At 35.9% G+C, this 14,002-nt stretch overlaps 1 protein-coding gene across 1 annotated transcript in view; it reads right to left on the reverse strand.

Annotated features, from left to right (window-relative positions):
• The window catches only part of THSD7A (thrombospondin type 1 domain containing 7A), a 100,516-nt gene that overhangs the window by 52,700 nt on the left and 33,814 nt on the right, over positions 1–14,002 (reverse strand). Inside the window, exons 6-7 of the mRNA XM_027102791.1 lie at positions 3,503–3,697; positions 1,770–2,033 (exon numbers count right to left, since the gene is read on the reverse strand). Coding sequence (XP_026958592.1) covers positions 1,770–2,033; positions 3,503–3,697 — 459 coding nt within the window. The remainder of the gene's footprint in view (positions 1–1,769; positions 2,034–3,502; positions 3,698–14,002) is intronic.

The following is a 14,002-nucleotide window of genomic DNA, read 5'->3' on the forward strand; positions in this document are numbered from 1 at the left end:
CATGCTTTGAACTGACAGTGCTAAGGCAGAAAGTCTACTGCCTTTGGCCAATTTCAGTTTTTCTGTACTTTTATTTTCTTCAAGGGATCAAACATTTTCGTGAGAGTCACAGGATATTTTTAAAGTTTTTTTTTTTTTTCTAAAAATAAGATTGACTCTTAAGTGTCTTACTGAAGCTCTCATGCATCTAATTAACAGGTCAAGGTAAAAGCGACAATATATGAGTCATTTTGAAAGCTCAAAGGTTATGTTAAAAACAAACGATTATCTTGGCGATTCACCAAGCATAACAATTTAAAATGCGAGCAAACACTTACATGCTACATTTCAGGAGAAACATTTTTAAAGTGATCTTCACTTTTACATTTTAATGACTAACTATGACCTTCTACGTTATTGTATCAGCTCAGAATGCGAAGTGCATTTACATTTTTCCTGGTATCTAATTAATAGCACCTATGTTATTTGATATAGAGAATAAAAAACTCAATTACTCTTACAGAAGTTTTTCAAGGCTTACTAAACTCTTTTTAGTTATTGTTCTAAATGCATGGAATAATCTTAAACATAGCAATGCATGCATGCTAAATACTTATATCTAGAGCTTCAACATAATGGACTCTTATAATGGGGGCTTATATCACTAGACTTTGATAAAACAGTAATTATGAGATAAGGTAAAAAATAAAAGTCAGGGTTTCTGAAAACTGTTTTGGGGACAGATTTAAGAGATTCCATAAATGTGTCACCATGATACCCCATAATGGCTTATATATGTGAGATGGTCCTCTTAGTTCATCTTGTTTTCTGAACCATATAATAAAACTGGAGGAGCACTGTTCCAACAGCAGAATTTACTTCAGCAAGGTGGTAACTACCATATCCCTCTCTCCCAGTAATTTAACTTATCTTTGTTAGGTCTCCTCCATGAAGAGAGGAGAATCACTGTCCAGTGTTTGCAAATATGTGACATCCATGATTCAGGCTGACCCACTGTAAACTGATCTCATTCCATAATAAAAGGACAGATACATTAACATAAAAGAATGAAGAAATATTGCTTAAGGCTGACTATATTATGATGTAGAACGAAAGAGTTCACTGCATACTCTGGTCAAAACCACTCTTTATAAACTTTGGGCAATTCAATTATTGTCACAGTATTTTAGCTTCTTTTTGATTTTTTGTTTGTTTGGAAATCAAAAGTTTCCAAAGTGTATGTCCCTTTCTCTATTTCTGTTTGTTTGGGCCAATCTCAGCTTAATGAGGAATAAATGAGATGTTTGAGTTTTCACCAACTGCAGCTTTCAGTCTTTCTCCTCTGCCACTTGATATCTTAGGCACATCACAAATCTTGCCAGTTCGGTTATTAAAAGTCTGTCTAGTTTAACACTTTATTCTCAAATTAAATTCAATCTTCTCTTCTCCTCCCTCCTTTTCTGTACACGGACTTGTGGGGATTGCTGAGCCTACTCAGTAGACTCTGCATCTGCCCCAAGGGAAGTTTCTGGCACCATTTTTGCCTACATGTAAGGCTTCCTTATCACCAACTTTGGGACTTAGTTGCCAACTTCTAGACAACAAGACAAGTGCCACCGAATGTCCTGTTACATATAAATGATATAGTAATACATACATAGCGGTGCCCCTAAGGTTCAATTTAGAACACACTCCTGTAAACTTTCATTTCTCTCCATTCTGATACACTTGCATTTCACCTCCGCCCCCAAAGACAGCAAATGTATAACAGTGAAGAAAAGTTGGATTACCGTGGCTGTTACATCTGGATGTCTCCACGAGCCTGCCATTTTGATCGTAGCATGCCATTGCTTGGTAACGATATCCTTGACCACATTCCTTGATGTCTCCTTGTACCTTCATTCCCAGCAACACTTCCACTTTCCCCTCTGGCAAAATGCAGTCTGACCAGTTCCCCACAGGCTGTGCATTATACTTGTCACAGGGACAATACTGCGTCTCAATCAGGGGGTACAAATGAGAATTTTTACATTTTTCCTTCTTTTTACTTTTTCCTGTGGAGAAAATTAAGTTGGAAAATATCATCATTAATATCAAGCATCCCTAAGTTTTCTCCTTTCCTAAACATCCTTTATTTTTAACTGTATTCAACAGTAGCCTATAAATAAATGCTATTTTCCCCCTCTGTAGTGCTTTCTATGTAGGCTTTTGTTAGCTCTGGGTGCTTTGCATAGTGAAATTTCTCTTATTTTCTCACTTAAAAATAGCCCATTTTGAATAAGACACTAACTGTTGTGCTGAATTTTACACTCCTCAAAATGATTAAAATCCTCTCAAATGATCATGTGCTTTCACTGACCAGGGAGTTTGAGGTAACTGCACAATTCTCTCCTTCATAACATGTGCAAAAATATGAAATGGAGAGAGAGAGTCACTGCACTGACCTGTACAGTTAAGTAACTCTTTTGTTAAGTCCAAATAGATGGTTTAGTTATACAGGATTACGATTCAGAAAGTGAGGTTTTTGCATTTACTTTTCTGATTGTGATTTTGCATCTTTCAGTATTTCTGAAAAATAATCACTTTGACATACTTGGTGATTAATGTAGGAAATAATAATAATCAAAATTAAGATATTTAATATCACAATAAAAATATTAGAAATGGTTTGTGAATAAATTGAAATAAATTCCCTTTTAAAATAAAAAGACCTTGAGTATAACAGTAATATGTGCCTGAAAAATATCATTATTTTAATTAGATCATAATTTATATTATGTCATATATGTTATATACTTTTAATTATACTGCATGTAACTAATTACATATGTTTTACATATATTTATCTCTAACTTTCATAAGCTGCCTTATATAATTTTCAACAGTTTTCATTATGACAGCTGGATCATTTTACAACTTTAAATTCTGAATACTCTACTAGCACCAATATTTTTAGGTTTCTTTTGCCACTGACAATATTTTTGAGTGCATCAGAGTTTAGTTCAATATGATGGATCCTGTTCCTGCTCGTTATATTACAGCTTTCTGTCATTGTGACTACCTTTTAAAATGTGTTTTCAGGTACAGAATTAATGTCATATTTCTCGTCTAGGATATGAAGGATAATCTGAGGCTGACAGTGAGAATGGCTTAAGAAAGTGAAGTGGCAACCTTTCCCCATGTTCCTAAAAAACTTTTCTCCAAGTACTTCACTGTCTGTAGGTAATCCACCAAAGGTACATGTTTAAACCAAAAATTAATCTACCGCGTATTGTATAGGGAGACAGAGTTCAGTTTTCAAGGCTGCTTTTTCTTTCTACTAAAGGTACATAATGCATCTGTCACTGCCAACTTACATCAAAATACGGCTCTGAATCCATTGCCGTATTCATGTGTTAGTATAACAATAATAATGCATATCTGTGCATTTTCCAAATACCTTGTCAGAACTATCTTGGCCTGACTTTTTACTGTGTTTTTCTGCCTTGACAAGTGTTGGCTTTGGCATCCCAATTATTCTTACCAACAATGGTGCGCTTTCTGGTCCTAACTGCACCACAGTCTCCACTGCAAGAAGAAAACTTGGACCAGCTGGTAAACTGACAGTCATCTTGGCAAGGAATCTGGCAGGCTTGGGTGAGGGCTGGCACGGGGCCTGCATACCGGAGACACTCATGGATACCAGCCTGTCCACCATCTTGCTTTCGACAAGTAATGGCTAAAGGAAAAGCAAAAAGCTGTTTATCATGAATCTGAATGTCTGTAATTACTCTGTAATTTAGGAATTAACCTAACATTTCTTACTCAGTCAAAGGAGTCCTCTTTTAATTCTTTATTTGCAGCAGAAATCTGGTAGGAGTGTTTTTAGTGATCACAGTAGTCATTAAATTGATCCTATAGGATTTTTAAAATAGCAGATAACCCTCAGACACACACACACACACACACACACACACACACACACACACAGAAGTTTTTATTAGATGCTGTTAAGGATTTCAAGTCACATGTGGAATATACTTAGAAATGAGTTAAGAGACAAATAAATAATACATGGGTTCTGCTAATAGCTTATGTTGAACTAAACATATTCATGGTGGTGCTGGGAGACACCCCATACCTTTAATAGTTGTTTTCATACCGTTGTCCACTCTGGGATTTCTATACAGAAAGGTCTTAATGGCAGCAAATTGGTTGGAGGGTTTGGGTGGAGAGAGAACACTTATGAAACTTGTGAAGCTCCATTTGCATAGAAAGCATGTTTTTGTTTTTTAAATTATGCTCAAAGTTTGTTGTGATGGCTTTGAAGTGGTTAGTAGTTAATGGGAGGAGGCGGTGTCAAAGTTCCCCACTTCCCTGTACAAATTCTTCACACGCACAAAGAACAACCACAAATTTAAAATGAAGACAAAAACTTTTAGCAATCTTAATCTATCACATCATAATTGACATTTCCAACAATTACATATGACCTCTCCAAAAATAGTCAAGTAATTTTGGTTTATATATATTATTTTCCCCAAGACATTGTTCTACTGAAGTTTTTAAACCAAGTCATAGTTTTATTATGTATTGAACATAAATGTAGAATTGCTTAAAGGTAACAGGTCTTAATGAAAAAGAGCAAGTGATGTTTAAGTTCTGTTTCTCCCTCAGCCATTTCCCACTGTTGGTTTTAGAAATACTTCATTTTTTTATTGAGGAAGCAGATGAAACATTTAGACCTCGGTCCTGAAGTTAAGTCTTCATTGGACTAGCTTAAATGGCCCAGTCAGACTGACTCACATGGGCACTTTCAGGTTTGTGCTCTAGGCTGACACTACAGCTGGTCTCTGCCCTGCTCAGAATTCTATCATCATGAAACTAAGATGAAGGAGCCTGGCATTTTGATCCTAAATTACAGTTAGTGCACACAGGGCCCCAGGTTGGACAAGACTCTCTGGATCTGTACACTAAAATTTAACACCCAGTAGTATAGGACTGTGTGATGGGGTGTGTACAAAGATTTAACAATTTTAGCAAAGGAAGCCTTTCTCTGTGTAGGTGAACACAACTTGTCGCAACTGCTGTAGGAAAAGTTACATAATTGTGCAAATGTAGGTGAAAACTCACCTATTTCTTAGCTACAGATATCTCTTCATTTAATATGCACAACACTGGAAGAGCCAATTTGTATGACTAGACAGGGGTCCCTGAATTTTACAGATATGAAAACCTGGTTGAGTGGACTGTGGGAGCCTTTAGGAAGCTTATGTGACAGGAAAAATTATTAAGTGCTCCAAAGAGACTCTCACCACTTGGGAGAGGAGTTGTCTGGTGCACTGTGGTTATCAGACCAGTGTAAGGTAGAGGCTCTCAAATCGAGCTGCAGATGAAAATCACCTGGATAGCTTTTGGAAGAATGTCTATGCCCTTGCTAGACTCCAACCTTCTGATTTAATTGGTTGAGGACAGGGTCCCAGGCATTAACATCTTTTTAAAGTTCCCTGATGATTCAAACACGCAGCAGCAGGTAGTGTGTTTCCACTGGCAACTGAAACACCTGGAATGCTGTTAAAGTTGAAGATTCTTAGATTCACTCCAGAGCTCCTGAATGATATCTCTGTGTGTGAGGTCAAGGAAAATGCATTTATTTTCAAGTTGCTCAGATGATCCTTATGCGCATTCAAGCTTAAGGCTTATGAGCCTGAGTATTCGAGTCACTAGGATATGTTTACCTGAGACTTGATACTAAAACTGAAGGTCCTTTGGTACCCCAATCTCCCTGGCACTGTGCCAAGCTTTGGGAAACAAAGGCTGAGCGTGTAGGAATGAACTAAGGGGAGCTTAAACTTGGAGTACAAGGAGTGGGCCAAAAACAGCATCCATGTAGCTTGGAAGAATGTTATCTGTGGATTGGCATAGGAGGAATCCATAAAATGCAGTATATTAATAAGCTGACGGGATTCTGCAATTCTCTCTACACTTGCTTAAACAGTTTATACATAGTAAGCTCTGATAGTTTGTGGGCAAAGTTGCCCAAGGAAGGATGGATAAAGAGGAAAATATGAGGCTTTTACTGATCAGAATATGTAGGAACCTCAAGAATGATTAATTTGGAAAATAAGAAATTTGGCCATCAGAACTCTAAGCTATGAAGAGGGTCACACTGTTTATAACTGAAAGAAAACTACAAAATTAAATTTATGTTCTTTGAAATAAGCCTACTTTTATCTAAGCATTCCAATTTGGTTCTCTGAAATAGAGACTTGACTATAAATCTTTTAAACTAATGAAATTGCCTTAAGTTCTCCATTAAGGTTTTCTCTCTAAGGTTCTCTTTTATAAATTTCATTTCATAATTGCTCCAACCATCGTCACATTAAGGGACACCAAAAAACCAAAATAAAATAAAGTAAAACCACTATCAATACAATTCCAGAAACTAATTTCTTCTGTGCAAATCTATACCATTTACATAAATCTAAAGCCTATATACCTGCCGTATGTAAAAATCTCAAAAAGTATCTCAAGTAGGTGAAAAGAAACGATGTGTAAAATTCCCAGATCTGTACTCAGAAACCCACTCAGCACGTCACTCCCCTTATCTGAGCATTTAGACAGAGTACCTGGAGTGAATTACTCATGCAGTGTGATCCAAACAAGTAGCAACGGTACCATTTGTACAATATATTGACGTTTATCACACATCTCAACTTGTTTCTATTCTGACTTGGAGGAAATACAACAATTCAAACACAGGAATGTAATCTGAAATGAACTTCCTGCTATTAGGGTGAAGAAAACATAAATGTTTGGAAAGGAAACCATCTGGTCTCTCAACTTTATAAATCTTAAAAATCATTTTTAAGACACTGAAACCAGGGTGGTTTTAACTGTAGAAAAGATGCGTCATCCTAAGCATGGTTTCCTTGCACACCAGAAAGCTACACATACCCAGACAATTGTAGTTGTATTTACAGGTGCAGGATGCATATCTTGTGTATAATGATTATGCAACTTTTTTTTGGGCTGAGGCCTTGTTAGGAAGAAGGGCCAAAACCCATGTTGCCCTATGGATGAATTACCATGAAAGCTTCTTAGTGAGGTCGGCATATATCAAAATAATTATTTTAAATTAAAATTCCATCTTTAATACTATGCTGATTATATCCATCTGTTTTATTTAAATTTTATTTTATTTATATGAAGCACAGAAGTTAAGGGTCACGGACAGGCTACTTCCAGCAGGCTGAAAACCTAGGAGACATTCATATGACTACTTTGTGGCTTACTTATAAATTAAGCTAGGCAAGCTCAACCCATCAATACTGAGGGAATGTTGGAAAGATGAGCAAGAAAGGCAGTTTCTTCAACAAATAAATGCTCTGAAAAAGGGAGCTCAAATTGTTAGATTAAAAGTGACTGAAGAAATATTCTAGCCAAATGCAATGTGGAGACGTTTATGAACCCTGATTTGAACAAACTGATTGTAAACAGGCATTTTTGAGACAATGGGGGAAAATTAAATGTGGTATGAATATTAGACATGGTATGAATTATTCAATTTTGTTTAGTGTTATAATAGTACTCTTGCTATGTTTAAAAATATTAGGTATTTATGGATGATGTATGCCTTACCTGGGAGTTGCTTTACAATACTCCAGCAAAATCTCTTTAAGGGTATGAGGAGTGGCAGATGACCAAGAGTGACAATATGTTAAAATCTGTTGAAGCTGTGTGAGTGATGACTACACGACTAGTATTCATTACCACAGTCTCTCTACTTTTGTGTATCTTTGAAACTTCCCATGAATTTAAATAAAAATGATTAATAAGTAGAATAAGTAGAGTCAATTCCAGAATGTTTTCATGTAAGTTGAATTTTGAGCTATGTTTTAAAGAGACTAATAAAGGTTCCTGAAATGAAAGGGAATAGATAACATTGGTTTGAGCTAAAAGAACATGGATATTTGCGTTATGCATATGTGAGTATGTAAATGGAAGGCTACCAATGCACCTCTGAAGTAAAATCTAATAGAATTCAGAATGGACTTGCTCGTCTTCATTTTCTTGAAGAGGAATGAAACACCCTTATTATTCAGGATGCACAAAAAGAAGGAGTTCTATTGGTCTGTGGACTGTCCTTCGGCATGCAAGACCATGTTGTCCTTTCGTTTGAATAATCAGAGTGAAATAAATGACGAGATCTAAAATGTGCACACGGAAGTTCATTACAGGAAACAGAATAAGATCAATGCCCGAGTGCAGTGAAAACTGTTGGATTATTTGTAACAAAGAGTTCAAGGAGCTCTGAGACCTTATTTATTAAACTGAGCCATATTAACACGGTTTATCCCACAGCAACAGCATCTGGGTAGCACTGCAGACTGAGTATGTTCACCAGACTGAGTAATTAGAGGAGTGATTTTTTTCCTATGGTGTTACAAAAAAAAATGACAATAGTGAGAATGAATCATGTGGAAATAAAAAAGAAAAAGCTTAATGTGAGTGGGAGCTAGTTACCAAGAGACCTAATTGTGCTTAGAAATAAGACCAAACCTATAAATAATGCAAGAGGGCTCCAGTTGTTTACTAGGTGGATTTAATGATCCTGGTCTTTCTCTGTGTGGAAGAGATTTTCACTGACAAGTTTGCCAAATTACACTTCCTAATTACAATTTGTGAATGTAACTCTGGCAGAAGGGAAGGAAATGTACTTTTCTTTCTTATTAATCCTAAATAGTTACCAATGATCTCTAGTCTTATTGATGCTTATAATATATGCAAAAGTCCTTCTCTAGGGACTTACTAGGAAATAATAATCAGCTCCCTGTGGAGTAGCTTAGACCAAGGTCAGCTAGATCCTTGATTGGGATCTGGAAAGGGTTAACTGCATCACAACGAACCAACTAACTGGGCATTGAGGAACCATCACAAAGACAGACATCCCAGTGTCAAGCTTATTTTATCAACTATTTAAAAACTAGCAAATGCTAATCATCATTTTAGGACAGGACTCTTACAGAGAGATAAAACAAAACCAAAATCCCCAAATCAACTAGAATGCTAATAGTCACAGAAAATTAGAGGAAGCCATTTAAAAGTAGAAATAATTCTAGAAGATTTAAATAATAGCTTATATAAATGAAGAGTACAGAAATATTACACGGTAATTAATAAGTATATTAGTCCAAAGAAAAGTTTAAAAATCACGGCTGTGCAAAATTTCTTTAAAGCAAGCTCTTTGACTCTTTTTTACCTAGTTCTTTTTCTACTTCCATTATTTTCATTCCTATTATATAACAATCTCTGAAAATTAACAGATTAATGTGAGTTACTGAGATAAACTGGCCCAGATATTCTGGGCCTAACTTCAAAAATGCCTCTAAGGTATAATCTTTTAAAAAGAACAAAGTGGACCAGAATTTAAGCAAAAGAGTGATGCGAAAGGTGTCAATATAGTTTAAGCTACTTAATTTAAGCACAAGATTTAAGCATATTTGCTCACAAAAAATAACGGCATAAATTGTAGTTAAATACTTATATCTCATATTCTACAAATTCACGTGGATTTAATTTTGGTGGAGGGAAAATTAGAACTTTCTTTTTTATTCCTAGACTTTCCTTGAATAACCTTTTTAACGAATAAGTGATGTCAGGTGAGGACTCCCAGGACCAGGAGGGTCCCTGCCGTGTGAGGCATATAATTAAATTTTTTTTCTTTTTTCTGTGGTCTGGATTTGAGAATACATCTGAATCATGCTGGCTTCCACATAAAGAGATTGATGTCAAATCTTAGTGACAGGTTAACATTACAGTGGACATTCCTTGGCAGGCAAGGATACAGAGCGGGTGGGGGATTACGATAGGTAGGGTTGGCCCTGGGGTTATTAACTCTAGCTCCATCTAATTTATAGAAAGTACACTTGGCAGGAAATAGCATTAAGATCAACACAGAGATTGAGCAAGAGTAAATTTGAAATTATTTTTATAACATCCCAGCATCTAATCGATGATATTTTTTCATCATATTCCTGGTATAAATATGTCACAAAGTAATAAACAGTGGAATTAGTTTTATATATACACACACACACACACACACACACATTTTAAGTAGTAGTGACATTGTCCTTTAGGGCAGTCATAGAGAAAAAAATAAGTAAATTGTCCAAAATTGTCATTAATATGGGCCACCTCTTTTATTTTGAATGCAAATGTAATGATAACTCTAGCTACGGCTAGTGTGGCTATGTTTCAGTCACTGGCCAATCAATAACTTAGCCCCCTAAATGCCATCTGAATTGTAGAAATGTGAGCAGAGAGAAGAGACAGCAGAGGTTACAGTTCCATTAAAAGTTTATACACAAGTGACTTGAATAGCATGAAGCAAATAGAACCTGTTTATACACTTAAAAATTAAATAGATTGCGGACATAACTTCACGTTATTTTCATTTCTTTTATTGACAATATTATAGGAAAGATGCCTATTTCAAAAGCCCTCTAAAATTTCCCTGTGAGATTCAAGAATGATTTAAGTTTTAAAATTGCAAAATCCTGTTAATTCCATCTTTAAAATACCTCTTTCTCCTCTCTCTTTTTCATTCTTATACCATTAGATAAAATTTCCTGGAATACACCATCCTCGATATTCAAAGCCTTGCTAAAATTCTTTACTACTTCTAACTTCCTATTGTGTTCTAATGTAAAGTATTTCCACAGAAAGCACTTTCACATAGTTTTGAAATACACAGAATGTAGACTTGGTCAAGACTGCATTTACTTGACTGTAGTAGAATCTTCCTATCTTCTTATGCCTGGGTCATTCTAACTCAGTTGTGGGTAAGGCTGATTCTCAATGATTTGCTTTACACCGAGTGCCAATGCTGAGATGGTAAGCAGTTACCATTAGTGACTCATTAAACAGACTCTGGGAACATAACTGCCTCCCAGCTCCTTTGAAATGCATCAGGGATAGTTCCTACACTTGGAGCAATCATGCTATTAATAGTACTAAGAGTAAAAATGAAAGTCTGTCTATAATGACCACTTTTTAACAGGTGGCTAAAAGTAGGTGCAGGTGACTCAAAAGGGAACAACAAGGATGGCTTGCTAGAAGCTGGTAGGTAAGTTTAGAGTTATATATTTTTCTACTAACAGGGAAGGTTCAAGTCATTTTAGAGAAAACAAATCATAAAAGGTGACCTTGTAAGTGTTCTGCTGAGTGAGGCATAGTACATGAGACATACATTGTTTCTTTTCTATGCATACTTAGTAAATTAACTCCTTTTTTGGTTCATATGATATTTTTATTTAATTGAAGAAATCTAAATTATCATTTCAAAATGTAGTCCACATCAGAATGAAAGCCAAGATAAATCCTGTTCTTTCTGAGCCTTGAAATGCAGTGTTTTACAATTACAGCCCACCTCAATTCAAAAGCTAAATTTGATCTGTTTCAAGATTTCATAAGATTTCCAGTTATGAGAAGATTCATACAGAGTATTTGTTAACCTTCTTTAAAACAGTAATTCCCTGTGCTATACAAGCTGAAAATACTGGAGTTAAAAATCATATGATCATCTTTGACTTACTTAGGTCTACCTCTGCTGCTATTGTCTGCTACTGAGTCCTGAAGTTACTTTCCTCTATTGTATGTGGAAAATCCATCTATTTTTACCCATTCCGACTACAGTGGTTCCAATCTGAGCCCTTATTACTTCAACCTTGCATTGCTACAGCAGCGTCCCGGCTGGCATCCAGACCCATGTGTCTTATCTTTCTAACTTATTCTGTACACGCTGACAGATAAAACACTGCTTTCATCAGGTCCTTGCTCCTACCACTTATTGAACAAGGTCTAAAATACCGATCCTGACATTTATAGTCCTCTACAAAATTACCCCAGGCTCCAGCTCACATCTTCAGAGGTTCAATCTACCCACTTTTCTGTGAACACATGTAATGTTTTTGTTTTTCTTACCTCAAATGCTTAACTTACAGAATTGCTCTCATTTTGTATTCTTTTCTCTTTTCTACTTATTCTAACATTACGGTACAAGTCAAGTCCCAGCTCATCCTTTAGATCTTTCTTAAGCTCTTTAGCGTCAAATGACTGCTTTTGCAACGGACTGGTTTCAGTTTTTAACTCATACTTGTTGGGTGATGTTACCAGTGATCTCATTTCCCTAAACAAATTAAATTCCCTGGGTTGAACATCTTCATCCCTTCCTGACACTCATGGCTCTTTCTACACAGTCTTCTGAATGCAGTCATAGTTATGTGAGTGCCTGAAATCAGAAAGTCTGAAGCATTAGAGAGGAAGGGGGTAGCTCCTCCACAGTATTTGCTGACTGATATTAATCCTTACTACACAATTATTTTAGTTATTAAAAAAATCGCACAAGTCGGCATTTTTAAAGTCTCTGACTGGATAAGGGCAAAGATGGGAATAGCAAGAGTCTGACAGGTCAATTATGCAGAGTTCTGAAAACAGCCATGACCATCAAAAAAAAGAATCTTTTGCCTTTTTGCCATTAGTAAAGATATCTCTACTCTCTTAATTCTCTCCTTTTCATGTTTCCATAGAAATATAGGCTCTAAGAAAAAAATATTTATCAAGGCAACAAAGAAAGATTATCTTCATATAGAAGTTAAAGGAGTTCTTCTGAGTATATTTATGCACATATTACTTGTTATAATGAAACTTTCTCTTCCCAGATATCCCATAAGATTGCTGATAGAAAAAGTAGTCTGACAAATATGGCAAGATGAGGAAGCATTACTTAGGTACAGGCAGAGGAAGAGGCACCAGTAATAGGAAACCAAGAATGGGAACCATCAAAAAGGCAGGAGAAAGTGGCACTGAGTGAGCCGAAGATCCCTGTCACAGTGGAGGTGGGTAGATATTACAAAGTAGTCACCTAGGATGAGGAATAAGCAGAGCTTTTCAGATTTGGAAATGAAAAGATCACTGGTAATCACAGAAAGAAACGTTTTTATACAGATTGTGTCAAAAAACAAAAGACCCGTGTTAATATTGTTGCTTTTATGCCTACAGTGATCTATGCACACATTCACTGAGGCCATGATCTAACAGGAAGGGGAAAGGAATTAACATTTAATGAAGATTTAATATGTGCAAAGCGCTGAGAGGATCATTATGTTCTCAGCCTCAGAGGGAGGAAAGAAATAAACCAAGGTTGTGCAGTTAAGTAACAGAGTTTGAAACTAAAGCTGTTTTCACACTTGCGCAGCTTCCACCACATCTTAGATTTCCTCCAGTGGTATTCTACAAAAATATGCTTTTCATCTTTTTACCTAACTTCATGTCACACTTTGCTCCCTGGATATCATCTGTGCATAGACTGTAGAATATGAAAATTGGAATAATCCTGAAAGATCATTTGGTCCAGCCCTCTTTTCTTTTTTTCTCCATCTAAATAAACTGATACCCAAAAAGGTAAAGGGATGAATAAAACTCACATTGTATTAGTGAAAGAACTGGGACTAAAACTTACGTTTTTTGATTCCCAAACTCACGCCTGTTTTCATCATAAACTCTGTGTAGGGTCCACACTGTATGCAAATGTATGCTTGATTCAAGGAGGAATTAGCAAGGCATGACAAGAAAGTCTGATATCCCTCAATTTCTCCATGAATGGTTTCAGATGGGGAGAATGACTTTCAATTCTAAATACCTAAGTCTCTATAACTGTAAAGGGAGAGTTATTTTTTAGCAGATGCTGATGGTGGAGGATACATAATGAAAAATAAGCATATAAAATAAAATCCTAAAAATCACTGGACAGTTAATATTAATTGTAAACTAAATGTTATGTTTCAAATGAAGATTCCTAAAATGACTATCATAATGGAAGATTTTTTACAAAAAAGAAGCTATTCTTCGCAAATTTAAAAAAAGCAATCTTTTCACTATAAAGAAAAGGGGTCCCGGATCAAATCAGCAAAAACTGGAATCTAATTCTGTGTGTTCAGAGTTCTACAACATCATCCAATACATAACTACAAATGAGGGT

This window comes from Aethalodelphis obliquidens, unplaced genomic scaffold (assembly GCF_003676395.1).
Source record: "Aethalodelphis obliquidens isolate GAN/ISIS:26980383/991018 unplaced genomic scaffold, ASM367639v1 scaffold5, whole genome shotgun sequence".
In the NCBI taxonomy this organism is placed as follows: Eukaryota; Metazoa; Chordata; class Mammalia; order Artiodactyla; family Delphinidae; genus Aethalodelphis; species Aethalodelphis obliquidens.